The sequence below is a fragment of the Pelodiscus sinensis genome, chromosome 2 (genome assembly GCF_052426305.1).
Source record: "Pelodiscus sinensis isolate ZL-2025 chromosome 2, ASM5242630v1, whole genome shotgun sequence".
In the NCBI taxonomy this organism is placed as follows: domain Eukaryota; kingdom Metazoa; phylum Chordata; order Testudines; family Trionychidae; genus Pelodiscus; species Pelodiscus sinensis.
The window spans coordinates 215,813,930-215,841,790 of record NC_143053.1 but is presented as its reverse complement, the minus strand read 5'-3'; the positions used below and the strand labels follow the sequence as shown (position 1 = coordinate 215,841,790).

The following is a 27,861-nucleotide window of genomic DNA, read 5'->3' as shown; positions in this document are numbered from 1 at the left end:
GAATTAGGTGACCTGCATTCTTATTTGAAGATCTGCCACTGACTTGCTGGCTTTCCTAAGGGTTAAATAATATCTCTGAGCTTGTGCCCATGGAGAGTTTCTTGGCAGTGGAGCTAGTGCCAGTCTGCTACACCTTGTGGGGTAGGATGTTGTGGGGCTGAGCAGAGAGATGAGCATCCATTGCTATCTGGATTCATCTTTCTCTGGCCCTCCCCTGAGAAACTACCCACTGCCCAGCCCTGAAGCTTTCTGCTCATATGGGAATTTGCCCCTGTTCTACATTTGAGAAAAGTGGATTAAGAGGCAACAGCTAGAATTTAAGCTGGACTCCTCATTGTTTTTGCAGATACAGACTACAACAGCTATGCCAGGCTCTGGTAGCAGAGACAGTGCCTCCTGAAGGCCACACTTTCTATCTAGGTTTCTATCTCTTTGAGAGGGGTGGGGCTTAGCACACAAGCCTCTAATCACCATCTCTCATTAGCTAGCCTTAGCAGAGAGCTGCCCAGTGTCTTGAGTTTTGTGGCTCATACTTTAAGGTGTTCAAAGTTCTCCCCATTCCATGTAGAGGGAGCTTTTTGGATTGCAGTGTTGTCCCTGTAATTCTCTAGGCCCCTAAACATTAGGGCTGTGTCTACACTGGCACCCTTTTCCGTAAAAGGGATGCTAATGAGACACTTCGGAATTGCAAATGCCGGGGGGGATTTAAATAAGCCCTGCGGCATTTGCATGAACATGGCTGCCGCTTTTTTCCGGCTCGGGGTTTTGCCGGAGAAAAGCGCCAGTCTAGATGGGATCTTGCGGAAAATAACCCCCTTTCCGGAAGATCCCTTATTCCTACTTGAAAGGATTGCAGTAGGAAAGTAGGAATAAGGGATCTTCCGGAAAAGGATTTATTTTCCGCAAGATCCCGTCTAGACTAGCGCTTTTCTCCGGCAAAACCCCGAGCCAGAAATAAGCGGCAGCCATGTTCATGCAAATGCCACGGGGGATATTTAAATCCCCCATGGCATTTGCAATTCCAAAGTGCCTCATTAGCATCCCTTTTACGAAAAAGGGTGCCAGTGTAGACACAGCCTAGGTGTTGCAACACTGAGAATCACAAAGCCTAAAAACTTTTTGTGGATCTGGGCCTTAAAGGATAAAAATGGGGAAACAGCTTGCATGCAAAGGAAACACAATCAAAACAAAACATTCTGAATAATATACATGTACACATTTTTAACTAAATGACAAATTAGTTTTTGTGAATTGGTAAGTTAAAGTTACAAGAAAAACTTAGAAGTTTTTTTAAAAAAAAACAGGACTTATTTTTCAATCTAACAACATTGCATTGCTTATTTCAGCCAATGTGCATCATCTTCTCTTTTAAAAGTCCATGCAAATGGAAAGTTTAATGCAATTTCCTATCCATGTTACAGTGTAACTAGCATGGAAAGTCTCCTTGTCTGACTCCTAGGCAGTTGTGCCAGATTTAAAGATACGGTATTTCTTATCTGTATTTTCTTTTGGCTCTGGTTTCTTTTTGCAGTTCAGAATGCAAAAAACTGTCAAAAATTAAAAAATCCCACCTGTTTTCAGAAACAATAAGTTAAATAAAATCAACAAGCAAATCCAGTATTGGGAGCAACAAAGAAGAATTACTAGTTTAAGAAAGTATTATTTCAGAGATTGTAGCTTAGTCCTTTGCCATTTTGAAAGCTGTTGCCATTTGCTTTCCATTTCCGGTAAACATATAGATCATATGTATTAGGATATCTTGATTTGCTGTGCTTGCATCTTCATGTACCTCTAGAAAAGAACAGGACATTGATAGTTACTGTTTGTAACGTGGCATTCCTTTTGTTTTAAAAACACTATAGTAAACACACTCAAAACAGAAATTAAATGGATCTTTAACTTTTATGCAACTGACAAATACAAATTTTCAACATGATGAGCTGGGGGTTAGCAGTATGATTCTCATTACTACTACTATTGGACTAACACAGTGCACTATGCTGTAGGTGTTCTATGAGGAATCAAAATAGCGGTGGTTCAAATGAAAATAGTGTAGTACGTTCCAGTATGGTATTGTAGTAGTAAACGATAGTAATCAGTTGACACTGAGGCACTGTTCTCACAAGTTCAGGAACTGGCATTGCTCAAACCTTTAGGCTGCGTCTAGACTGGCATGATTTTGCAAAAATACTTTTAATGGAAAAGTTTTTCCGTTAAAAGTATTTCCGCAAAAGCGTGTCTAGATTGACATGGATGCTTTTGCGCAAAAAGTGCTTTTGCGCAAAAGCATCTGTGGCCAGTCTAGACACGATTTTGTGCAAGAAAGCCCCAATCGCCATTTTAGCCATTGGGGCTTTTTTGCGCAAAACAGTTCTTCCCTGTCTATACTGGCCCTCTTGAGCAAGTATTCTTGCACAAGAGGGCTTTTTCCCCAAGCAGGAGCATGAAAGTATTTGCGCAAGAAGCACTGATTTTGTACATTACTAAGTCTGTGCTCTTGCCCAAATTCAAGCGGCCAGTGTAGACAGCTGTCAAGTTTTTGCGCAAAAGCAGCTGCTTTTGCGCAAAATCTTGCCAGTCTAGACACACCCTTTTGTGGGTGTGATTAACCTAAGGTATTAATTTAGAAGAGTAAAGTTCTGATGGCACTGCTATCAGACATTATTGTATGCTAAACAGTGTAACACTAATGCAGCCATGCTTCTTAGTAATGAAAGAATAGTTTTGGTGCTATCTTAAACTATCCCTTCATTGAAAGAGTCAAAAAAGTTCTTCCAGACATACAAATGTGCACTTTATATGCTACATACATATCATCTATCACCTATAAGCCACACATACCCTGAGCACCTGTGGGTTACTAGCATCTTAGCAAGGAGCACTGGCCATCAGCTCAAGGAAAGAAGGCTACAGGCAGAAAAAATACTTTTGGAAAGGGAGAACTTCTAGCGACATTTTTACTGGGTCCTCAGTGCATGATCATTTTCACAGGAACTCCCGCACAGTTACTATTTTTCAAGGTAATTTTCTACCCTTGTATACCCAATATGCAGTTCTCACTGTGGCATGGTGTAAATTACAAAGTTGGCGATTTTCATTTTGCTTGCACAGAGAGAGGAACTGTCTGAGGCAATGAACATGAGTAACAGAACAGTCAACCAACCTTGAACCAGAGGTCTCATTTCAAAAAGGTATGTGCCATGGTGAGGCAGGCCTGGGCTATGGGGAAATTATGCCACTCCAGTTAATATAACACATAATCATGGTAGTGAATGGTGATGTCTCTTTTTTAGACACTGCAAATGTTTCAGCATGTTCATTCATTATCAGTAATAATGTACTCTGGCAACTGTTGATGAATAGCAGGGACATGCTGAGTCGGTGCAAGCTCTCACAAGCCTAGTGTCAAAATGATTGGGAGCATACGGATCTCCATTGCTCTTTGGCGGTCAGTGCAGCAGAAATTTGTGGAAAAATAATACCTGATGTATGTGAGGGTATTTGAGAAACAGAGTTGGAGTAAATTTGTGTTTTTTCTTCTTTTCAGATGAAGATTGCATCAAAGATTGTTTTAACAGCTGACTCCTCTTAGATGAGATATGAGCTGTGAACTTTCACCAGTTGAAGGCTTTGCAAACTTTAGCCTGTGATTGTCAATTTCCCAGTTTTCTGTGCAGCAGAATGATCTGACAGTTGGACATAGATATTCAAGTTCAATTTAAGCAATACTGAAGGTTGCAGAAGAAGTTTGGATGACAGGTTGTATTTTATTAGACCACGCTTTTTATTGACTCCCTTAGGCTCCCCACACATCACTGCCATCCAGTTGTGTTCTGTGGTTGTTTACCCAAGGGGCCTGGGTCTTGTGTTTTTACTTTGCTTCTTTTGGGGGTTCTGCAAAGTATGTGATATGCAATGCCTTGTACCTTGAAGAAATTGATACTTTTAGCTGGAATTTTCTTGACTATTGTTAACTTAAAGATTGTTTCAACTTGATTGAACCAGATTGTTGGAGTTCCCATCATTCTTCACACCTGGCTTTGCTTTTGCTTGAAGACATGAAAGGGAAATGTTGTTTGGTGAAGCAAATGAAGACCACTACTATCAGAGTGAAGGTCAAGACAAGGTGGTAAGTGTTCAAGCATGAAAGAGAGAGCCTGTGTACCTTTCTCCATCTATACTGTCCTCTATCATCAAGCAGTTTCTACAAGTTAACGCCTTGTAAGGTATGTTTACGCTTGGAGCTAGGAGCATGATTCCTGCTTGACGAAACATACTTGCCCTAGGTGTCATGCACTAAGAACAGTATGTAGCCATGGCAGCAAGAGCTGCAGAAGAAGGTACTCACCCTGCATGTCCATCTGAGATCCTCAATACATACTTGAGTGGTGGGGCCATCTGCTGCTCACCCTCCCATGGCTACATTCTATGTTTAATGCACTGGCTTAGTGAGAACTAGCATGGGTATGTCTCCTCGAGCTGCAAATCACACGCCCATCTCCAAGTATAGATGTACGCCAAGTTCTTAGACATTATCCTATACATACACATACGATCAAACCATAATGCCCTCTTTTGGGAAGCTACAGCAGTGCACCTGCATCAGTGCTGTTGTGCTACTACTGTAAGCACTGTCATGAAGATGTAGCCTGAGTAAAACATCTTTGTTACTTAAGAGCCTCTTTGGGTTCCTTTAATTCAGGAGTAGGAAACCTTTTTTGGGATGGGGGCCACTGACACACAGAAAAAATCAGTTGGAGGCAGCACACAAGTGAGATGTAAAAAACCCAAACAACCCACACTATGGCCCCCAACTGAGAAGAAGAAAGACACTCCCCACATTCCCCTCATACGCCAGAGCCTAGGGGGCCCAGCTTAGTAGATTTTCTGTACTCCAGCCTCCAGAGGAGTAGCAGGGGGACTGGAGCACCAGCGTGGGCTCCCCAATGCTGGGGGTGGGCCCTGAGTCTTGGGGGCTGGATCCAGGCAAGTGAGGGCTGCATCCTGCCCCCGGGCCTGAGGTTCCCCATAGGGATGTTAAGGATTAGACAACAAATACTAATTGGGTAGTCGACAGGATCTATCAGATAGAGGCAACAAGGATAGTCTACAGGATCTATGAGATGGTGGCAACAAGGATAGTTGACAGGATCTATCAAATAGAGGCAACAAGGCAGGGGAGGAGAGGGAGTACTTCAAAGTGGCAGTGCCACACAGAGCCCGGAGTTAATAGCTTCCTGCAGTGCTGCTGCTTTGAATGCTGCAGGAGGCATTTCAAAGGGTCAGTGCTGCGTTGAGCCTGGGATCAGCTGGGGACTTCCCAGCTGACTCTGGGCTCTGTGTGGCATTATCCCTTTAAAACACCATTGCGTCATTTCAAAGGGGTAGTGCTGCCCTATTGACAAATCGAATAATCAATGCAAAAATGCATCAACTATTCGATTAGTCAATTACACGGTACTTAACATCCTGAGTTCCCCACCCCTGCTTTAATTTAACCTCTTTGGCTATTATATTGAAATTGGATATTTCTGCACTGAGTAGTTGGTGTAGTTTGTTCCCCACTACATGCCAGTTCAGTGTCATTCCATCTGACACTCCACAGAAACACAACTGACTGCATATGGCTGATCACCAGTAGAGTGGAACTCAGTTTTGGCAATCACTGCTTATACTGCTCATTTGAGCTGCAGGAATCTGAAATTACTTTCCCAAAGCCCTTTTGTATTTTGATGTTTCAGCCTCTTGCTTATACTGAGCTCTGAAGCATTTGGTTGTAAGGACAAACATGGGACTATTTTCCGTGATTTATGCATGGCTTTAAGGATCATTTGGCTGTAGGTTAGGAATTTGAAAGCTTGAATCAGTATTATATCTAACATGACTAACCAGTCTGGACATGAGTTCCACTAGGCATATTAATTCTTGCCTTGCAAAATGGAAATTTTCCTTTTGTGCTGATGTTTTATTTGAGAAGTTTTTTTCTAAATCTTGTAACGATAAGATAGAGCAATCAAAATATGGTTGTCCATATTTGTCCTCCTAACTAAAAGAAGAGTTTTAGCTGTGGAGCTTGGATCCAAATACATACTTCCATAAAGTTCAAGACATGTCATCTTGTAACAAGAATATACTCTCCCTTTTTCAGAGGGAGCATTAAAGAGTGCATGTGTGAGTGTGTTGGGAAGGGGGAATGGCAAGAGGAAGAATAACAAGACAAAGATACAATCACTGATCATCCTGGACATGCACAGAATTAATTTGGTATTTTACATATGTAAGTTATATTTTCAAAAATGGATACCTAAGATGTGAAATGAATGGCTCTAGGCAAACATAAGTAAATGTTATTTCACTATCAGTTTCCTTTTTTAAAATATTTGCACACATTGCTCCATGTTTGAGTGCGTAAAAGAGATGCACAGTTTTGAAAATGTGAACCTTTAATCTTATAAGTATTCTATGCCCACTATAGCCACAAACACTGAGATCACAATCAATTAATTAACAGATTTACAAATATTTGCTTCTTTTCTTCCTTTCAATCATAATGACAGAAAACACAATAGTAACACAGAAACGTAACCTAATGGGGCTGTAATTTCTGTTGTTACCCAAGATGTTATTATGTTTTCTTAATATACTGTGCAGAGCAAATATATGCCTAATGAGAAAGAATATAGATATTCACATAAAGTGACTTATGGCAGCACACAAGTTTTTTTTGTACTATAATATTTCAGAAAGCTTTATGGGGTGTAGCTGCTTTGACAGAAAACAAGACAAACTTGATAATGGATTTGTAAACAAAAAGGTGGTGTCACCTGCCTAGCATTCAACTCAATAAAACTTAAGTTAGAGAGTCTCACTCTAGTGTACTGCACACCTTTGGCTAATAGAATATGGAACACTTTTGCCTGGTGACTGTGCAATGACCAGTGGATAGTTAGCAGGGCTCTTAGCTGACCAGTTTCTACATTGCAAAACCCAACCTACATTGTACACCCAAGTGTACTGTCAACAAGTACACTTGTTGACTGGCCTGAAAGAGAAGACAAGGATTAAACAGAGAGTTATTTGATCTCAGTGGTTGCTCATCACGTGTAAAAATGTGCCACTCATGCATATGCTTCACTATTAGATTTAGGAGCATTCATTTAAATTCCTGTTTTTGAACATCTTAGCCCCAGTTGTTCACAGATAAGCAAGTGTAGTGAGAGTCAGGGGAAAATTCAGAAAAGAGTCTCTGAAGGAAAGTGCAGAGAGCCTAGTGAGAGTCTGAGTCAATGTAACTTACATCTCTTCGGGTGTGTATCACACTGCTTAGCTCTGGTCTATGCTACCAAGACTGGTCGATACAAGGCAACTTACATCAATCTAACTCTGTGAGCACCCTCTAAAATAAATTTCATGGATATAACTCGCTAAACCAACTTTATAACTTCACCTCTGTGTAGGGTTGCCAAATGGTTGAAACAAAAATACCGAACACTCCCCTCCTCCCCCAAAAACAAAAAAAACACACCGGGAAAAAATTCTGTTGAAGGAAAAAAACAAGGGGGGATGGGAGGGGGAGACCACAAAAAAAAAAGACTCCAAGAATTATTAAGCAAAAAATAAAATAAAATAAAATTAAAATAAAATAAAAGAGCATGTTCCCTTTAAGAGTGAGTGCAGAGATAGAAACAGGGGAACGGTTGAACACTAAGACCCAGGCTACTTCCCCTTGGTTGGCAGCCATTTTGTGCCAGCAGCCTTGTGGAACCAGGTAAGCATGGGTTCTGGGGGTGTTGGGAGCCAAGGGGATCGGGGGAGGCCAGGCGCTGAGTGTTTATAGGGTTGCCAGGTGCCTGGCATTTTCTCTTCCTGGCTGGGGAAAAAAATCAGAAAATACTGGACATTTTAGGTGTCTGGCATTCTCTGAATTTTTTACTGGACAGGAGGTGAAAATACCGGAGTTTCCAGGTGAATATTGGACACTTGGCAACCCTACTTCTGTGAGAGGAGCAGCACAGGTTGACATAGTTAGGTCAACGGAGTGTCAGTGTAGTCACTGCATTGCTTACATCTGCTGCTGCTGCCGCCTTTCAGAAGCTATCTCACAATGCTCCCCACTGACAGGTAGATTGGTGCAAGTGCTCCTGGTAAGGACACACAGCATTGACACAAGGAGCATAGTGTGGACATGCAAAAGCAATTTAATTACTGTACTGGCTGTATGCCAACAGGGCTTAGGTTATCTTAATTTTATAGGGTTACCATACCATTAGATTCTCTTGCACTCCCTTAGACCCACACTGATTTACCAACATGTAATTTATGCAATCTTGCCCATCACTTCTGGATTTGTCTTTAAGCCTTTGGGTTACCCTATTAGTGCATATAGGACTTACTCTTGATCTTCCTGTTGTTCTGGAATATGCTGAATAACTTCATAAACTGTACTGTGTAAATCCTGCCCTTGGACAAAGTCAGAGCTAGAAACAGAATGATTTGGAACCTAAAAGTAACAGACAATATTTTTGCTATGAATACAGATGGGAAAGCTGGAGCAGTAACAAAACATAGACTAACAAGACTCTCTTCCCTCCCCTCCCCCTTTTAGGACAGATGCTCTTCTCTGATTATGTTCATATTGCTCAATTTTATTAGTTTTGATTTTGAGGAAGGGAATTTTATCACACTTATGATATGGCTTCCACAGACTTAAACACAGCTAGAAACCAAGAAACGTTAAGCTGCACCTACTGCATTTAGGGTAAAATGGGCTTTGCATTACCGAGCTACAAATAATACAAGGAGAAATAAGCCGGTGAATAAAAGCTGTGGACAAATGACAGAAGTAGTTAGAGAAATAATTCAGAATACACACTACCCTCATACTTCCAACACTAAAAAAGGCATAGAAATGTGCAGTCTACCTAAGCCAAGGAAAGCTGCAGCGAGCTAGCATAAGAAATGAGATTAAATACTGATCTCAACCACACTGGTATAAATGCAGAGTGCCTGCAGTGGAGTTGCTACAGTTCGGCTGTATCTACATTGGCGCGATCTTGCGCCAAAGTGGCTGCTTTTGTGCAAAAACATTGGCGGGGAGTTCTTGCGCAAGAACACTGACGTTCTAATGTGTGAAATCAGTGCTTCTTGCGCAAGAACTAAGATGCTCCCGCTCAGGAATAAGCCCTCTTGCGCAACTGTTCTTGCGCAAGAGGCCAGTGTAGACAGGCAATATGAATTTCTTGTGCAAGAAAGCCCGATGGCTAAAATGGCCATCAGAGCTTTCTTGCGCAAGAGAGTGTCTACACTGTCACAGATGCTCTTGCGCAAAAGCACATCTCTTGCGCAAAGGCACATGCCAGTCTAGACGCTCTCTTGCGCAAATACTTTAACGCAAGAACTCTTGCGTTAAAGAGTATTTGCGCAAGATCATGCCAATGTAGACGTAGTCTTCTAGAACCCATCCCAGTGCCTCTAATTCTCTGGTGTACAGTCTTTCTTTCTTTACTCTCTGAGGCCTTGACTCTGGAAGGCTTGTGAAGATTTAACCAGGCAACTGGTAAGCCTCATCCTTAATGGGTGAGGCTTACCAGTTAAGGATAACCGGCAGGGGCTGCAGCAGTTTCCCACCTGTGGCGAGGGAGGGGGCACTCTAGCCCAGCCTCAAGTGACCCTGCCCCCCCCCCCTCTTTAATTGGTTATCTGGTTAAACAATGTGTTTAACCAGATAGGGATGTAAAATCCTGTTTAATTGGCTAATGGAAATGTGCCCGACTATGAGATGAGACTAATCCTAGTAAAATCAGTGAGTCTGTTTGTGTTTTAAGAACCTTGCAGAACTGGGCTCTAAACTGCTGACTCCTGACATCTTACTTAATATGGAGATATACTTATCTCAAAGAACTGGAAGGGACCTTGAAAGGTTATGGAGTCCAGTCCCCTGCCCTCACGGCAGGACCAAGTACCATCCCTGACAGATTTGCCCCAGATCACTAAGTGGCCCCGTTAAGGATTAAACTCACAACCCTCACGATGTTCAAACCACTGAGCTATTCCTCCCCCCCCCCTTTCTTGAGCACTCAGAGATGCTCTTCTTCCTTCTGTAATGCTAGTGTTAGCTAATGTTAAAAACACCTGTTTTCCTTATCTATGCTACAGGTCACTCGGGGGTATGAGCCATCCACACCCCTGAGCAATATACATTTCATTGACCTAAGTGCCTCCATAAAGGTGTCAGCTATATTAAGCTGATAGGAGAGCTCTCTCCCACTGGCTTAGAGCATCTCCACCACAAGTGCTATAGTGGTGAATCTTCATCAGTGCTGATGTGAATGCTGTAGGACAGATGTAGCCTAAATGTAGGATTGCTTAACAGAACTAACCTTGGTGCACCTTTGTGGCATGTCCCTGTTGCTTAACACATAAATAAGCAGAGTGAGTAAAAGTGCTGCTGAATAAGACATTGAAATATCTACATAGAGGCATCTCTTGTGGTCCTTTCAGCAAGCCACATAGAGATTCTCATGTAAATACTACAAACATTGTAGTAAATAAAATAGAGCCTTAATTGGTTGGCTACTGATTTATTGTTAAAACACATACTGTAGGAACACCAGTAGGATCTGGAAAAGCAACAAATTCATAGATTCCAAAGTCATCCAGAGCACTTTCATGCCCTAAAATAAAAACATGGTATTAATAGGTAACATAAATGCAAACAAGAACACTTAATAAGAGATGGACAAACTCATTTGGCCTACGTTTGAATTTCCGTGGATTCAGAGACTTTGAAAGTGCTGCTTTGTTCTACTGTTCCACCCCCTGGTAGAGCTGGCTCACTTCTCAGATCTTAAAGCAGCGACACTAATGTTTAAAGTCGTGCTTAACTGCATTTAATGGGCTATTACACTGTTGAAGATAACTGGAGAGCAGTGCAGCTTTGGCCATACCCCTTCATTGCCCCACTTTTCATATTCTCCCTATGCTGAGAGACAAGTTCCCTAGGATAGAGCATTCCCACTGAGCTAGGTAAGCATCTCTATTGCTGCTCCCTGGTATGTGGAAAGAAGATTCAATTTACTTTAGCTAATCTAGCTCAGTATTTATTTCATGTCTCAAGTATCTGAGCACTGAAATGGTCTAATATATTCCCCATGGCTCCATGAAGAGGCCCAGCTCTGTTCTTCAGGTGCTGGGACTGGAATTTGACCGTATGCTTCCATTTCATTCTTTAGCTTTACCTGAGAATGTCTGTGCTTTTCTGTAATCTGCTCCAGGCCTAGAAAACATAAACATGACTTTCAGTTTGATCTCATGGGCTAAGAAAAGAAATCTGAGACCAAAAAAATCCCCTCTTTTTGGGAAAGACACAAAGCCAAACAAAATTATTTATTTTGCTACCTGCTCTGCAACTTCCGATGTATAACTGAAAAGAAAAGATAAAGGAAAAATCAACCTTTTTGTAATAAAGTCCAGAAAGTACATCTGAGGTGTGTTTAAGTTTCACCTACCTTTATGTGGCTGATATCTTTTCCATAAGAATACAAGGGACAAAGATACGATCAAAAATAATGAAATTCCTGTTATTACTGCTAGAGATGACAAAGATTTTCCTTTCTGAGCAAGTTTCTCCAGTCCTGTGTCAAAGAAGAACAGATTCATAGCTAGTTCTTCACTGTATATAACATGTTCCTGCATTTTCACATAGAAGTATCCAAACACAGTTTGTGTTCAGCAAACCTTGCACAGAGATCATTCCTAGAGAGTATTATAAATTAGGTAATATAGTGTTTTCAAAGACATACTTGAAATGGCAACTTTGTATGTTAATAACTTGCATTTCAGAAACCACTCCAAAACATGTATGGTATCAGGAATTACGTGGTATGAGCATTATGGTAGCACCAAATACAAAATAAAAAAAGTGTCTCTTTAAAGTATTTTTGAATTTAACCTCACAGCTCCACAAGGAAATATGTAAATAGTCCTACTCTTGCATAAGGAGATGGAGACTCATATATGTCTACACTGCACAGTTTTTCAGAATAAGCTATTCCAGAATAATTATTCCAAAATGGCTTATTTCAAAATAACACATCTACACTGCAGGGAAGCCTCAAAATTAGTCTGAGTCAGGCTTCCCTAATGTAAATGTGCTACCTCCATTTGGAGCCCCAGGAGGAATAACTTAGAATGGCTCTGGTGAGGGGCTATTTCAAAATAGCAGAAATGGAGCGTCTACACACGCCTTATTTCCAAATTGCTATTTTGGAATAGGTGTTATTCATCATAGAATGAGGTTTATAGAAGCTGGAATAAGCGTTTGTTATTTCGAAATTATTTCAAAATAACAGCATTGCTGTGTAGATGCTCGCATTGTTATTTCAGAATAACGGCCATTATTCTGAAATAACTTGCTGTGTAGACATACCCACAGGGAGTAGATTATTGGATTAAGGTTAAGCAGGAAATCAATAGTGAAGTTGGGACTAGAAACTAGATTTTCTTAGTTCACATCCTATGAATTAAAATCCTTTGCAAACCCCTTCTTCTTATGTAAATTGTTACCGATGTTATTATAATATACAGCCACTCCATATAGAAGACAGCCAAATTCTCTTTCCCTCCCTGAATTAGTACCACTTTCTAAACAGATACTTTAATTCAAATTAACATAGAGCTGTTTGTGTTTTATCACTGTCTTCATAACAGTATACAAAAATATTACTATACTAGACAAAAACATAGTATTACACCATTGTGTCTGCAAGTCAATACCAAAATTTGACAGCTGCCAAAACATTCCCCCCGGGTGGAAATCTCATCCCCATTGAGATCAATGGAACTCTTGTCATTCCCATTCTGCATGATTTCTCTTTTTCTAAGATTTGTCTTTTATTGTCTACTTATTCAATAGTTATTATAGAATCATTTCCTGAAGCAGGAAGCACAACTCTGAAATGCTAATGCCCTGCCTAGGTAAGAGGCCTTACAAAGATCTCATCAGGGAGCATGGTCCCTGAACCTTAGCAGCATCCCATTTGGTACTACAGTAGTTGTCCCATACTCCTATGCCCTTGCTAACGGACTAGATGGGCACGGAACGGTGAGCCCACTGCAGACTCTTAAATGGTACCAGAGCTACCACTCTGCTGTGTTCTCCTAGAGAAGCTCAGAAGGAATTCTGGCTGACTCTGGTGATATGTATCCCAAAAGTTTGAGCCACAATGTTAGTGGTACAACACCCAGCAGTGCCCTGGGCAGAAGCTTGCCTTAGTCTGCAGTACATATGTAAAAGGGAGTTTGAAAATGCACTTTATAATCTACAGTTCGGAAAATCATTTCTTCAAGTGTTTCAGACACAGTGGCTACATCTACACTGGCATCCCTTCTGGAAAAGGGATGCTTATGTAGCACGTCGGAATAGCAAAATCCCCCACGGGATTTGCATTTACATGGCTGCCGCTTTTTTCCGGCTTGGGGCTAAGCCGGAGAAAAGCGCCAGTCTAGACGTGATTCTCCGGAAAATAAGCCCTTTTCTGGAGGATCTCTTATTCCTACTTTCAAGTAGGAATAAGAGATCCTCCGGAAAAGGGCTTATTTTCCGGAGAATCACGTCTAGACTGGCGCTTTTCTCCGGCTTAGCCCCAAGCCGGAAAAAAGCGGCAGCCATGTAAATGCAAATCCCGCGGGGGATATTTAAATCCCCCGCGGATTTTGCTATTCCAATGTGTCTAATCTGCATCCCTTTTCCGGAAAAGGGGTGCAGTGTAGACACAGCCACTATGAAATAGGGATGAAGTTATTTATAGTCATTTCATGTCAAGAGACTGAACATCTGTTTTTATTATTTAAGAAGAAAGTGGAGTAAAGCTGAGGGCAAAGATTTATTGTATTTATCTGATCAAATTTCAAGAGGCTAAAATGATGTTTCTCCATGCAGTTTCATTCACTGATGTATAGCTGGCGGGAGGGTGACCACTTTCATTAGCTCTTGCTATAGACTGTGTCTTCCATTTTGTTTTGCAGATATTTTATGTTTATGCAGAGCATGAAATGTTGCTCAGAAACACTTGGGCTGCGTCTAGACTGGCTAGCTTTTCCGCAAATGCGTCTGCTTTTGTGGAAAAACATGCCAGCTGTCTACACTGGCCACTTTGAATTTGTACAAGAACACTGACGATCTAATGTAAGATTGTCAGTGTTCTTCCACAAATAGAATGACTCTCCCATTCGGGAAAAAGCCCTCTTGCGCAAATGCTTTTGTGCAAGAGGGCCAGTGTAGACAACTGAGAACCGTTTAGTGCAAAAAAGCCCTGATGGCGAAAATGGCGATCGGGGCTTTCTTGCGTAAAACCGCGTCTATATTGGCACGGATGCTTTTCCTCAAAAAGTGCTTTTGTGCAAAAGCATCCGTGCCAATCTAGACACTCTTTTCCACAAATGCTTTTAACAGAAAAACTTTTCCGTTAAAAGCATTTGTGGAAAATCATGCCAGTCTAGACATAGCCTTGGAGTTGATTTTTGCCATTCAGACTCCAACCAGAGAACTATAGACTTCCTCATTTGAGTCACAGCACTGAAACCAAAACCATCAGGGAATTTTTTGTGGATAATTTGTTCACTTTAGGACTCTGGTCTTGTGAGTGTCAATATACGACAACCTTCTATTTGTTTTATACTGTCTTTAATTTGCCAGTAGAAAACATAGACACTACATCAATGAGGGCTTGATTGAGCCATGGGAAGATGTAGTGCAGAGTGAATAATCTGATGGGGATCACTAGGGGGCAATTTGACTCAGTGAAGGCATAGAGAGTCAGCACACGTGCTACTAGCCGTATGATGGGGGAGCTATTTACTAGCTTGCAGGGCTACTGAGCAGTTCTACCACCCAGTGCGTTAGCCCTGCCTCTTCCTCAGCCACTTTGGGACACGGATTTCTCCCATGGAGAAAAAGAAAGGAGCAGTCTTTTTGCTCTCCAGACCTTCAGCACTGCAATTCTGCCTTCAGGGCTTGTGAAGAGGAATAAACTTATTTCGAAATAGTTATTTCAGGAGTTATTATTTCAAAATTATTCATGGGATACTTTCTTATGTAGCACTGTTCTTCCCGGAGATGCGATATGATTGTTTTTACAATGGAAACATTTCATTTTGTACTCAACACTACTGTATTAATATAACATTCTGACTGTCAGCAAGTGCTGTGTTAAAGCTATCTCAGCACCATGTTGGGCCTAGATGCAGGAGCCGCATCCTGCTTATATAAAGTGGCACATATATGGCAATGCCTAGATGGGAGTTATATCTTAATTTCCTTGCCTTGATATCCATGACTGGGTTTCAATGGATTTGCGTGTTAAGGGTATGTTTTCACATCAGTTAAACACCCTGACTGGCTTGTGTCAATCCACTTCAGCTTGTGGGAGTTGGGCAATCATTTTATTTAATTCAGGTGTACATTTTCTGGCTCAGGGTAGGGTCCCAGGGTCCAGGTTTCATCCTGACTCCAAACATCTACACAACAATTAAACAGCCCTGTCGCCTGAGACTCACAATCATGAGTTAGCTGACATAGGCCACTCTTCATCTTGGATTAAACTTTGAGGAAGCCAGCTCAAGCTCCTGTTTGCAGCGAAGCACATTTAAATAAAATCTGCATCCAGTTTTTAGATCATCCTTGTCCTTCCCCTTCCCATAGCTCATTAGATCTCTTGGTTGGAGCAGAGCTCTAAGAAAGAATTTTAACGCACCAGCTGTACTTGTGCTGTGTATATTTTACAGTTCATGCATGAAAGGCTAACTTGCCAGGTACCAGTGCAAATGTTATTTGTCTCTCAAAGAGTCTGTCCCTAGTTAAATAAATAAAATGAACTATCACACCAAGTGTAAATATAAAAGAGATAGGGGGTATCCATGGCATCACACAGCAACAAATGTGTTTGATTACACAGTAACATTATAACCATATGCTATAGCTTGTAAAGTGCAGTGGTTCCATTTTCGCATTGCTAATAGGATCAAGAATTATAATGAAAGTAATATACTAGACTGTTTCCAGACTAAAGGGTGCCAGTCAAATCAAGAATGACTCCATGAGAAGTAAAACCAATGTGGATTATAAACAAGTGTAATATTGCTCTCAATAGACATGCCAAATATTATAAAAGAGTTTAATAGATGTTTTTGTGAGGCTAACTTACATATGATCACAGTAATACAGCGTATCAGTCATCATCATTAGGGAGTAGGGACTGAACCAAGATCTCCAGAGCTGAGGGTATATGTTGCTATAGCTTGAGATAAAGGATTAAGTTTCCTAGCTGGCTGCTATGATACGCTCATACCCTGTGTGAGAAAGATGTGATATACACTAAACATTGGGTTATCTATCCAAAAGTGTGCTGTTGACTGATGCTTTATTAGTGGAAATGTTCACAAAACTCCAGTTTTATAAATTATAGCAAATCAGACACAATATTTGCTATTCTTTGGTGTTAAAAAAAGTTCTTGATCTACAATCAGAAACAATATCTTGTGATTTAAATGATTAATCACATATCACAAATAAAACATAGCAAATGGTTGAAGTCAATAATTGGCAAATGAAACAAGGAAACAATTCTATGAAATATTCTGTGGTCCATGTGAATCATAAACATATGTGTAATTTTAGGAAGGGTCTTCAGACTATTCAAGAACAGAAATATAGGCTAAATGTGTTGAATAATGTAGCCACAATCCATACTATAATCAATTCTAGCTTTCAGATTCTTGTACATATATCAGGGCTGAAATTTCCTTTCTGCTAATGCAGATGCAGGAATTCTTTAGAATACATGCTGAAGGCACAGATAATTGATCATTGGGCTGGAAGTGAAGATAGATATGTTTAATTCCCAAATCTGTTACTAAAATGTAGCTACAGCTTGTCACTCTACTTCCCAGTACTTCATTTATGGGATTTATAGGTCACTGATAGGTTTGTTGATCAGATTCTCACAGAAACTGCTGAATTATATGACTTCCTAACATTAGTAGTGTTGATCTTTGTTTCATTTGCTCATATCTGTTGCTGAGTCATACTAAAGCAAGCTTTTTTCAGTCTCTCTCTCCTCTCCCCGTTCCCCCAATTTTTAGAAGAACCAAATTCAAGTTTCAAAGTTATGAACTTGAAAGTTGGGAACTATTAGATTTATGGTTGCCCAAACTATCTTGTTTATCTACATGATCCCTGCTGTATGTAGGGCAAAAGAAACAATACGCCCTTTTAACAAACCTTCCACCCAAAAAAGTTCCACTCCATCAATCCTCTCTTTCCCAATCTAACCTCTCCTTCACCCAGATGAGTCTTTAAATGAACCCTTTAAAAGAGTAACTACACTTTTATAGTCAAATAAAATTCAGCCTTACAAAATTCACCCTTAGAAGCCAAATAAAATTCACCCAAAATCTACATAGAAAACTCGTGTGCTAACATAAAGTAAATATTATTCCATCCAGGTTCGATCCTAGAAGGTCAATCTACAAGTAGTGCTCATGTCCATAATGAGATACATGCCTTTATTTTAAAATCTAACTCTCCAATAAAAACAAAACATCTTAGCTGACTGGATTAACTGTTTACAGCCGTTCTCTTTTTAGTTCTCTTGGCCTAAGTTGGACATATGTGTACAAAACCATATGCATGAATTTTAGCCGTAGGTGCAGAGAAATTTCAAAAGATCTTCTGAAATAGCTAAATTTGGTGCATATGCCTTAACTGGTATTTAAGTGTTGTGTAAGGCTCTTTATCTTAGGGCATGCCTACAGCGTTATTTTGAAATAACAAGGTGAGCATCCACACTGCCAGGCCTGTTATTTTGAAGTAATAACTCCTGCTTGTGAAGAGAAATAGTTATTTCAGGAATAGCTTTCTGCAGGAGACAAGGAGTCACCCCCCACAGTGGAGAAGACCAGGCCTTGCACCACCAAGGTTGAGCAGTCTCCTGCCACCACCGCGAGGAAGAAACATAGGGTAGTGGTGGTTGGAGACTCTCTTCTGAGGGGAATGGAGACGCCCATCTGTCGCCCTGACAGTTCATCTCGAGAGGTATGCTGTCTGCCAGGGGCCCGTATCCGAGATGTTACGGAAGCATTGTCGAGGATTATCCGGCCCTCTGACTACTACCCCATGCTACTCATCCATGTGGGCACAAATGATACTGCCAGGTGTGACACTGAGTGGATCAAGCGTGACTACAGGGCTTTGGGAGTACAGGTGAGGGAGTTTGGGGCACAGGTGGTATTCTCTTCGATCCTTCCTGTCAAAGGTAGGGGCCCGGGCAGAGAGAGGTGCATCCTGGAGGTGAATGCCTGGCTGCGAGGATGGTGTCGCCAGGAGGGCTTCGGCTTCCTTGACCATGGGGTGCTTTTCCAGGAAGGACTGCTTGGCAGAGATGGAGTTCACCTTTCCAGGAGCGGGAAGGCCTTGTTTGGACACAGACTGGCTAACCTTGTGAGGAGGGCTTTAAACTAGGTTCGACGGGGACAGGTGAGCAAAGCCCACAGGTAAGTGCTGAATGTGCGGGACTGGAAGATGGGTTGGAAATGGGGGGGACTACGGCCTATAATGGCAAGGAGAAAGGAGGGTCAGGGCACAACAGGGAGGCAAGATCAAATCAGTATCTTAGATGCCTATATACAAATGCGAGAAGTATGGGTAATAAGCAGGAAGAACTGGAATTGCTAACAAATAAATACAACTATGATATCATTGGTATTACAGAAACTTGGTGGGATGGGATGCACGATTGGAATGTTGGTATGGAAGGGTACGGCTTGCTCAGGAAGGACAGACAGGGAAAAAAGGGAGGAGGGGTTGCCTTGTATATTAAAAAAGTACACACTTGGACTGAAGTGGAGATGAACGTAGGAGATAGCTGTGTAAAGAGTCTCTGGGTTAAGCTAAAAGGGGTAAAAAATTAGGGTGATGTCATGTTAGGAGTCTACTACAGGCCACCTAACCAGGTGGAAGAGGTGGATGAGGCCTTTTTTAAACAATTAACAAAACTATCCAAAGCCCAAGATTTGGTGGTGATGGGGGACTTGAACTATCCAGACATATGTTGGGAAACTAACACAGCGGGGCACAGGCTATCCAATAAGTTTCTGGACTGCATTGGAGACAACTTTCTGTTTCAGAAGGTTGAAAAAGCTACCAGAGGAGAAGCTGTTCTGGATTTGATTTTAACAAATAGGGAGGAACTAGTTGAGAACTTGAAAGTGGAAGACAGTATAGGGGACAGTAATCATGAAATAATAGAGTTCATGATCTTAAGGAAAGCTAGAAGGGAGACCAGCACAATTGAGGTAATGGATTTCAGGAAGGCAGATTTTGATAAGCTCAGAGAACTTGTAGGTAAGGTCCCATGGGAAGCAAGACTGAAGGGAAAAACAACTGAGGAGAGTTGGAAGTATTTCAAAGGGACGTTGTTAAGGGCCCAAAAGCAAACAATTCCGCTGTGTAGGAAAGATAGAAAATATGGCAAAAGACCAGCTTGGCTTAACAAGGAGATCTTGCATGATCTCAAAATAAAAAAGGAGTCCTATAAAAAATGGAAACTAGGACAAATAACAAAGGATGAATATAGGCAAGCAACACGAGAATGCAGGAGCAAGATTAGAAAGGCAAAGGCACAAAATGAGATCAAACTAGATACAGGCATAAAGGGAAACAAGAAGACCTTTTATAAATACATTAGAAGCAAGAGGAAGACCAAGGACAGGGTAGGTCCACTGCTCAGTGAGGAGGGAGAAGCAGTAACAGGAAACTTGGAAATGGCGGAGATGCTCAATGACTTCTTTGTTTCGGTCTTTACCGAGAAGTCTGGAGGTGTGCCTAACGTAGTGAATACAAGCAGAGAGAGGGTAAGTTTAGAAGATAGAATACACAAAGAACAAGTTAAAAATCACTTAGGAAAGTTAGATGTCAGCAAGTCACCAGCTCCTGATGAAATGCATCCCAGGATACTCAAGGAGCTGATAGAGGAGGTATCTGAGCCTTTAGCTATGATGTTTGAAAAATCATGGAAGACAGGGGAGATTCCAGAAGACTGGAAAAGGGCAAATATTGTGCCCATCTATAAAAAGGGGAATAAGAACAACCCAGGAAACTACAGACCGGTCAGTTTAACGTCTGTCCCAGGGAAGATAATGGAGCAGGTAATTAAGGAAATCATATGCAAACACTTGGAAGGTAATAAAGTGATAGGGAAGAGCATGGGTTTGTGAAGAACAAGTCATGCCAAACTAATCTGATAGCTTTCTTTGATAGGATAACGAGCCTTGTGGATAAGGGAGAAGCGGTGGATGTCATATACCTAGAATTTAGTAAGGCATTTGATACGGTCTCGCATGATATTCTTATTGATAAACTAGGCAAATATAACTTAGATAGGGCCACGATAAGGTGGGTGCATAATTGGCTGGATAACCGTAGTCAGAGAGTTGTTGTTAACGGTGCTAAATCCTGCTGGAAAGGGATAACAAGTGGAGTTCCGCAAGGATCTGTTTTGGGACCCGTACTGTTCAATATCTTCATCAATGATGTAGATATTGGGATAGAGGGTACGCTCATTAAGTTTGCAGATGATACCAAACTGGGTGGGGTTGCAACTTCTTTGGAGGATAGGGATATAATTCAAAATGACCTTAGCAAGTTAGAGAAATGGTCAGAGGTAAACAGGATGAAGTTTAATAAAGAGAAATGCAAAGTGCTCCACTTAGGAAGGAACAATCAGTTCCATACATACAAGATGGGAAGAGACTGTCTAGGAAGGAGCATGGTGGAAAGGGATCTAGGGGTCATAGTGGACCACAAGTTGAATATGAGTCAACAGTGTGATGCTGTTGCAAAAAAAGCAAATACGATTCTAGGTTGTATCAACAGGTGTGTTGTAAGCTCTACTCTGCACTAGTTAGGCCTCAGCTGGAATACTGTGTCCAGTTCTGGACATCACATTTCAAGAAAGATGTGGAGAAATTGGAAAGGGTACAGAGAAGAGCGACAAGAATGATTAAAGGTCTAGAGAACATGACCTATGAAGCCAGGCTTCATGAACTGGGCTTGTTTAGTTTGGAAAAAAGAAGATTAAGGGGGGACATGATAGCGGTTTTCAAATATCTAAAAGGGTGTCACAAGAGGAAGGAGAAAATTTGTTCCTCTTGGTTTTTGAGGACAGGACAAGGAGTAATGGGCTTAAAGTGCAGCAAGGGAGGTTTAGATTGGACATTAGAAAAAAATTCCTAACTGTCAGGGTGGTCAAATATTGGAATAAATTTCCAAGGGAGGTGGTGGAATCTCCCCCTCTGGAGATATTTAAGAACAGGTTAGATAGACATCTGTCAGGCATGGTGGAGACGGAGCTTGGTCCTGCCTTGAGGGCAGGGGGCTGGACTCGATGACCTCTCGAGGTCCCTTCCAGTCCTATGATTCTATGATTCTATGATTATTTCAAAATAACTTATTTTGAGATAACCTGGTAGTGTAGACATAACCTTAGATATTGGGGAAGCAAAAACACAGAATATCTTCCTTGGAAAGTAATCACTAATCTGGTAAAATTACCATTAAAGATTTTAGAGTTTGTTCCCCATGGAGAAATTCACTGGAAGTACATATATTTGAGGAAACACACAGGCAGACCTTTCACTGAAGTTAAGGGGAATTTTACCTGAATTAAGGAGTGTAGTCTGGAATCCAGTGGTTTGTATTACTGAAATAAATCCTTGGAAATAGGAAGAATGGCATAAAATGGAAAAAACTGATGATCTCTAAACTTAAAATCTTATGAAGTAATTTTGCAAAGAAGAGCTGCATTTTTAAGTACAACCAAATATAGAATGTACACGCCATATGGACTTTGCTTTCTATCAGGCTTCAAAAACAGATCTCAAAACTATTGCTCATAATTGTGCATGGCTGCGTCTAGACTGGTAAGTTTTTCCGCAAAAGCAGCTGCTTTTGTGGAAAAACTTGCCAGCTGTCTACACTGGCCACTTGAATTTCCACAAGAACACTGACAATCTCATGTAAGATTGTCAGTGTTCTTGCGGAAATACTATGCTGCTCCCGTTCGAGCAAAAGCCCTCTTGCGCAAATGCTTTTGTGCAAGAGGGCCAGTGTAGACAATGCGGTATTGTTTTGCGCAAAAAAGCCCCGATCACAAAAATGGCAATCAGGGCTTTCTTGCGCAAAACCACGTCTAGATTGGCATGAACACTTTTCCGTAAAAAGTGCTTTTGCGGAAAAGTGTCTGTGCCAATCGTGACGCTCTTTTCCGCAAATGCTTTTAACGGAAAATTTTTTCCATTAAAAGCATTTGCGGAAAATCATGCCAGTCTAGACGTAGCCTGTGTGTTTATTTATAAACACAGATACTAGGAGTCCTGGTCTACTTTCACTTTCAGGAAAAATGCCATTTGTACTCCTAATGGAACATGACAGCTCTGTTTGCATTTCCCCCTTCTAGTTACCACATTATTTTATTTTAAACTGCAATATTTCCTCTGAAAAATTGTGTCCTGTTTTCTGCTAGGGTGTTTGAAACCATGGAGCTTTCATTTGCAATTACATTAAATCCATCTGAACAATAGACACCTGCTGTCCTTGTTTATCTTAATAATAAATGTCTAAGCTCTTTGTCCAGTACCAGAAAAACATGTTTGTAAAACTTTCTAAAAGGCAACAGTCTGACACCTTCCTGTACATTAATAATATAGCCACATCTTCTGAAAAAAATCTATTGTTCCTTAGTAATTAAATTATTAAAAACCCAGAAAATGTTTTCTAATTAGTAACAAACAGGTAGTAAATAAGGAGTTTTCATACTTGAGCAGAATTGTACCATTTACAATGGCTTTTCTTTGGGATTCTCTGAAAAATTTCTTTGCAGTTATTTAATTTAGACTGGATCAGCATTTGCTATATTACACATGTTGTGTTCTTACCTACAGATGTAATGATCACTGTGAAATGAGTTTCGTCCTGCTTTCCAGTCACATTGTTGTAAGCACAGCACATATAATCTATTGTTGACTGGGCCACTTTTTCAGATACAACTTCCAGGTGGGGTCCATATTTGATAACATGTGTAGTATTGTTAGCCCTTCGGATCCAAGAGTAAGTATTGGGAGGATTTGAGTCCGCTGAGCAATCAAATAGGATAGCTTCTCCTATATCAACTGTAAACACCTCTCCTACTTTCAGTCCTCTATCTGAATTAACTGTTAGTCCATAAGGTCCATCTGCATTAATATGAACAACAAACATTATCATAATGGAAAAAATTAAAATCAAAGAATAACTCTTAAAATTCCAAGGATAAGTATAGAATTAACCTTTCAAATGGCTGCTATTAGTTTCAGTTATTCTGATTAAAAGGCTTCCATTTCATTTAATCTGTCCTTATTTAGATAGATTTGTGCCAATCTTATCACAGAATAGACCCACTTAATAATGATTTGCCTGTGTGTGAAATTCACCCAGAGACCCAGCACAAGACCTAAGCACTGTTTAAAGCCTTCAGAAAACTTTAGTGGGATTAAAGCTGCATAAGTAACGTAGTGTAATGAAGCACTAGGCCTTTTTCTGGCTGTCTGTATAAGGGTTGAATTGAACCCTTTATACTTAAATGACGAGGTTACTGGCATACCATCTCTGTTTACACATAGAGATCAGTAAAACAGCACTGAAATATACCTAAGTAAACATGTATTATGGTACTTACCACGCAATATTTGCTTATGGAACCATCCTCCTTTTAGTAAGGCATAGCTTGGTATGTCTTACATAACTTTAGACAACTGTTTTTCCTAAATTATCCTTAAAGCAAATGTCAACTTTTCTTGCACCTCCCTCCGCAGCTTTTGCTGTATTCACCTATTAGTTCCTGAGTTTCCATTCCTAATAAGCTTTCCCCTGGGCCAGGGGAGTTTTATAGGAACCCAGCATATCCACCTTTTCAGGGATCAGACCAACAGACTTTTTTGTTATTGTGTCAGTCTCAAAGACAACTTTTTAAAAAAATGCAACAAAACAAAACAAAACAAAAATACCACCCTACTAATTTTAAGAATGAACCTGCTTTTTTGGCTTTTTGAAACCATTCAGTAGTTCTCACCCAACCCATTATCTCACTCCCTTGGGCTTTAATTTCTCCCAAACTCAGTTTCAATGAGAATATGAACTATCTGTGTCAGCTGTGAGTGAACCTAACCACAGAATATTAGGGTTGCAAAAGACTTCAGGGGGCCATCTAGTCCAACCCTCTGCTCAAAGTATACAGAATACTTGAATATTCAGTATGGATTGTCTTCTGCTCCTGCTGAAGATAATGGAGGATTTGCTATGTCTATAATGGAATCAAGATTGGGCTCTGACTTAATACCCTGAACCATGACACAGTGGACTGTTATAGTGCTACATAAATAACCCATACTGACAAGGTCATTATAATTCTGAATAACAAAACATGACAAAAGTACTGTGACATGCTACAGTATACTATATGCTGTCTGGAAAAAAGGTGTGAAGGCAAAAATAAATCCTGTAAAAGCATACTATTAAATCTTGTTGGAGTGTTTTATAGATCAGCGTTCTGGGTGGGAACTCTTATGATCATCTAGATAATCCCACTGCCTGGTTGTCTTCATCCCTTCTCCTCCTCCTTGGCACATATACAGCAGTGCCCAAAAATAGGTAGCAAAAGAAGACATAGGCTTCCATTTAAAGGCCTACCCTTGCTCATTTGGAGATTGACACAAGCAATTTTTCTCTAGGTCCTAATTCCTTCCTGGGATCCTACAGTCTCCACTACTCTTTCCCAGTTTCGTTCTCAGCAGAAATGGGTCTCATGTTTCAGTGAAGCCTGTTTACTAAATGACTTGTAAAATAATAAATCACCGGTCTTAGTAACAATTTACTACTCTGTGGGAATACTTGCAATTGCTGCTATCACCATGAGACTGTTATCCATCTAGATTCTGAGCAGATGGCAGGTATTTACTGTGAGTGACCTTTTTTTTTTTAATCACATATAGTAACTCTCCTGCAGCAATGGCATATGGTGCATATAGACCCTGAGGCCTGTACTGGATTGTTATTGACAACTGTTAGCCTGAACACAAAAAGTTGGTGAATTACTAGCAGAGACAGGTCAGTCTCAATTACCTGACTTGAAAACATAACTCACTGAAATTGCCTGCTAATTAGGGAACTACTACAAGAATATTGGTCTTGCTTAGCTGTTGGTTCAAGATTTAGAAATGTGCAAAATCTTACATTAGCAGAACAAAAATAAAACTAAGCTTTTAGTAAATGAAAATTTTTCATAACATGCTCAGTAATTTTTTTGTAAAAAAAAAAAAAAAAATCCAAACAGAAAAAACATTTTTTTACTCCCTCCCTTCCCCCACCCCCCCCCCCAAAAAAATCATCCAATAAAATATGTCTCTTTCAAATGTTATGACAAAGTCATTTTGGAATTTCATTTTTTTCCCCATGAAAGTCAGTTTTCATTTTTTAACCCTCTCTCACACTATCAAGAGCACCAACATGCCACCTGATTCTGAAATAAAGCTCAGCATATAAGTGCTATATGGATGATATTTCATATCCCTAGAATAATTTATGTATTGGTGGTTGTAGTACAGGACCTATAAATATAGGCCACAGGATAGGTGTATGTCTCTGTCCCTTTTCATTGTAATTACCAGTGTAAATATACTCTTTGGAGGCTACTATGTGGAAATTGCCACTGCCAATGTTGTCTAATAGAATGTATGGAGAGTGACAGATAAATCAGAACAGTAGCAATAATGATAGATATAAAACCTCAAACACATGACTCATTGAATTGGTTTCATGACCAATTAGTCATGTTAGTCTGTAACTTTAAACATGTTACAGCCATGTTAGCCTGTAACTTTAAAAACAGCAATTAGTTCTGTAGTACCTTAGGGCACGTCTAGACTAGGGATGTTAAATATTGCTTAATTGAATAGTCGAGTAACCTCGTGAATTCTTATCGGTTAGTTGACTATTCTATAGTCCCTGCGAGTGGGGTCGGCAGTAGCGTGGGGTGCCAGGTGGGAGCTAGTCTGTGAAGGGGAGCCAGTTTAAAAACCAGCTTCTCTTACAGACTTGCTGCTTGTCGCCCTGTGCTGCTGTCTCTGATAAAGAGGCATCAGTGTCGGGTGGCAGCAGCCCCTGTCTGGGGGGAGGGCTGAATTCCCAGACCTGGCGTGAACCGGAACTGAGCTGGGTTGCCTGGCCACCCAGCCCCTAATACACTTTAAATGCAGAGCCACAGCGCGGGTGGGTCCAGGACCCAGCATGAGCCAGAACTGAGCCTGGCTGCTAGCCAGCCTGCTAAAAAATTTACTGGTTGGGGTGGGAGGAATGCATGTAGTTTACAGCATTAATGTATAAGGTTTCGCTTATTAGTTAATTGGTTAATTGACTACACTATAACATCCCTAGTCTAGACAGAACCCTTCTGTCAGAATAAGCTATGCAATTTGTGTTACGCAAATTGCATAGCTTATTCTGAGTCTAGGTCGAAAGAGCCTATATTGAAATTTGGCACTATGTAGACAGCGCCAAATTTCAAAATAAGGCACTATTCCAACAAATCCCTTAACTCTCATGGAATGAAGGTTACAGGGACACCGGAATAGGGCGCCCACTATTTCAGGAAATAGTAGGAGAGTTTAAAGATGCGGTGTTGCTATTTCGGGATACTTCTGGTATCCTGAAATAGTGCTGCAGTCTGGATGTACCGTTAGAGACTAGCCCAACAAAAAATACAACTGGTGTTATTGCTTTGGTCTAGGAAGGTTGTCAAGACATCCCTGGATATAATGGCTCTCAACCTTGTTCCAATATTTTATCTCTCTGTTCAATGTATGTAAGGCCCTTCATTTCTCATCAAGATCTGAAAAGCAACATGACCAATATTTTCAGAAGTGCAAGCATAATCTGAGCACTTTTCAGATGCCAAAAATTCATGTCAATCAAAGTTGCACAAATGCAAAAGTGTGAACAGACTTTTGAAAATCTGCTCCATCATCAGTAGATATAAAACAGACAAGCTATTTTTTCCTTCAACATGGAAATTATTAAACAATCAGATCATTTTTATGACTTTACAGCCTACCACCGTCTGTACTCTTGTGTGTGAGGAAGCTCTACTGCATAATGGGACGGCTACCTGCAGCTCTTTCATCTTCATCTCAGACAAGAGTAAGTGCCTTTTGTCAGGTTCAAAATATAATTGTTCTAATATTTTGGTTGGGGTTTAGCTAACCTAACGTTTCCCATGACTCATTTCATCCATAAAGTCCATATTTGCTCAGCACTACCAGATCCCTCATGATGTTTTGGAATATGCATCCAAAACCTTGAAAAAAATCAATAAAGCTCTTTTTACTGTTTTACTTTTTTATGGGTTTGCTTAGGGCCAGCTTAAACATTGTTGGCTGTTTTAGTAGAACATTTCACATCAGAATCTTTTATCAGTCAGTTTTGCCATTATCCAATCAACTGCATAACCTGATTGCATTATTCTTTACCCATCATTATCTGTTGTATTTTTTTTGTCATGCTATTATAAGTATAATCTATTCCCTGATGCTGCTAAATTGCTCATGCTTAGTGTTTATGCATATGAAGATTCCCTTTCAATCAAAAGGATTACCTACAGACATAAAGTTGAATATGTGTGTTTGTATGATCAGAAACTAAATTGTTAGACCTTCAGGAGAGAGGCTTTGGGCCTGAAACTTTTTTCATTTACACCTGTGTAAATCAGGAGTTACATC

General features: G+C 40.5%; 1 protein-coding gene across 1 annotated transcript in view; it reads right to left on the bottom strand.

Annotated features, from left to right (window-relative positions):
* Positions 1–1,042: 1,042 nt before the first annotated feature.
* The window catches only part of HEPACAM2 (HEPACAM family member 2), a 36,697-nt gene continuing 9,878 nt past the window's right edge, over positions 1,043–27,861 (bottom strand). The window contains exons 4-10 of the mRNA XM_006114478.5: positions 22,990–23,286; positions 11,508–11,633; positions 11,398–11,422; positions 11,238–11,275; positions 10,600–10,673; positions 8,394–8,500; positions 1,043–1,791 (exon numbers count right to left, since the gene is read on the bottom strand). Of these exons, the coding sequence (XP_006114540.2) occupies positions 1,782–1,791; positions 8,394–8,500; positions 10,600–10,673; positions 11,238–11,275; positions 11,398–11,422; positions 11,508–11,633; positions 22,990–23,286 (677 nt within the window). The 3' untranslated portion in view covers positions 1,043–1,781. The remainder of the gene's footprint in view (positions 1,792–8,393; positions 8,501–10,599; positions 10,674–11,237; positions 11,276–11,397; positions 11,423–11,507; positions 11,634–22,989; positions 23,287–27,861) is intronic.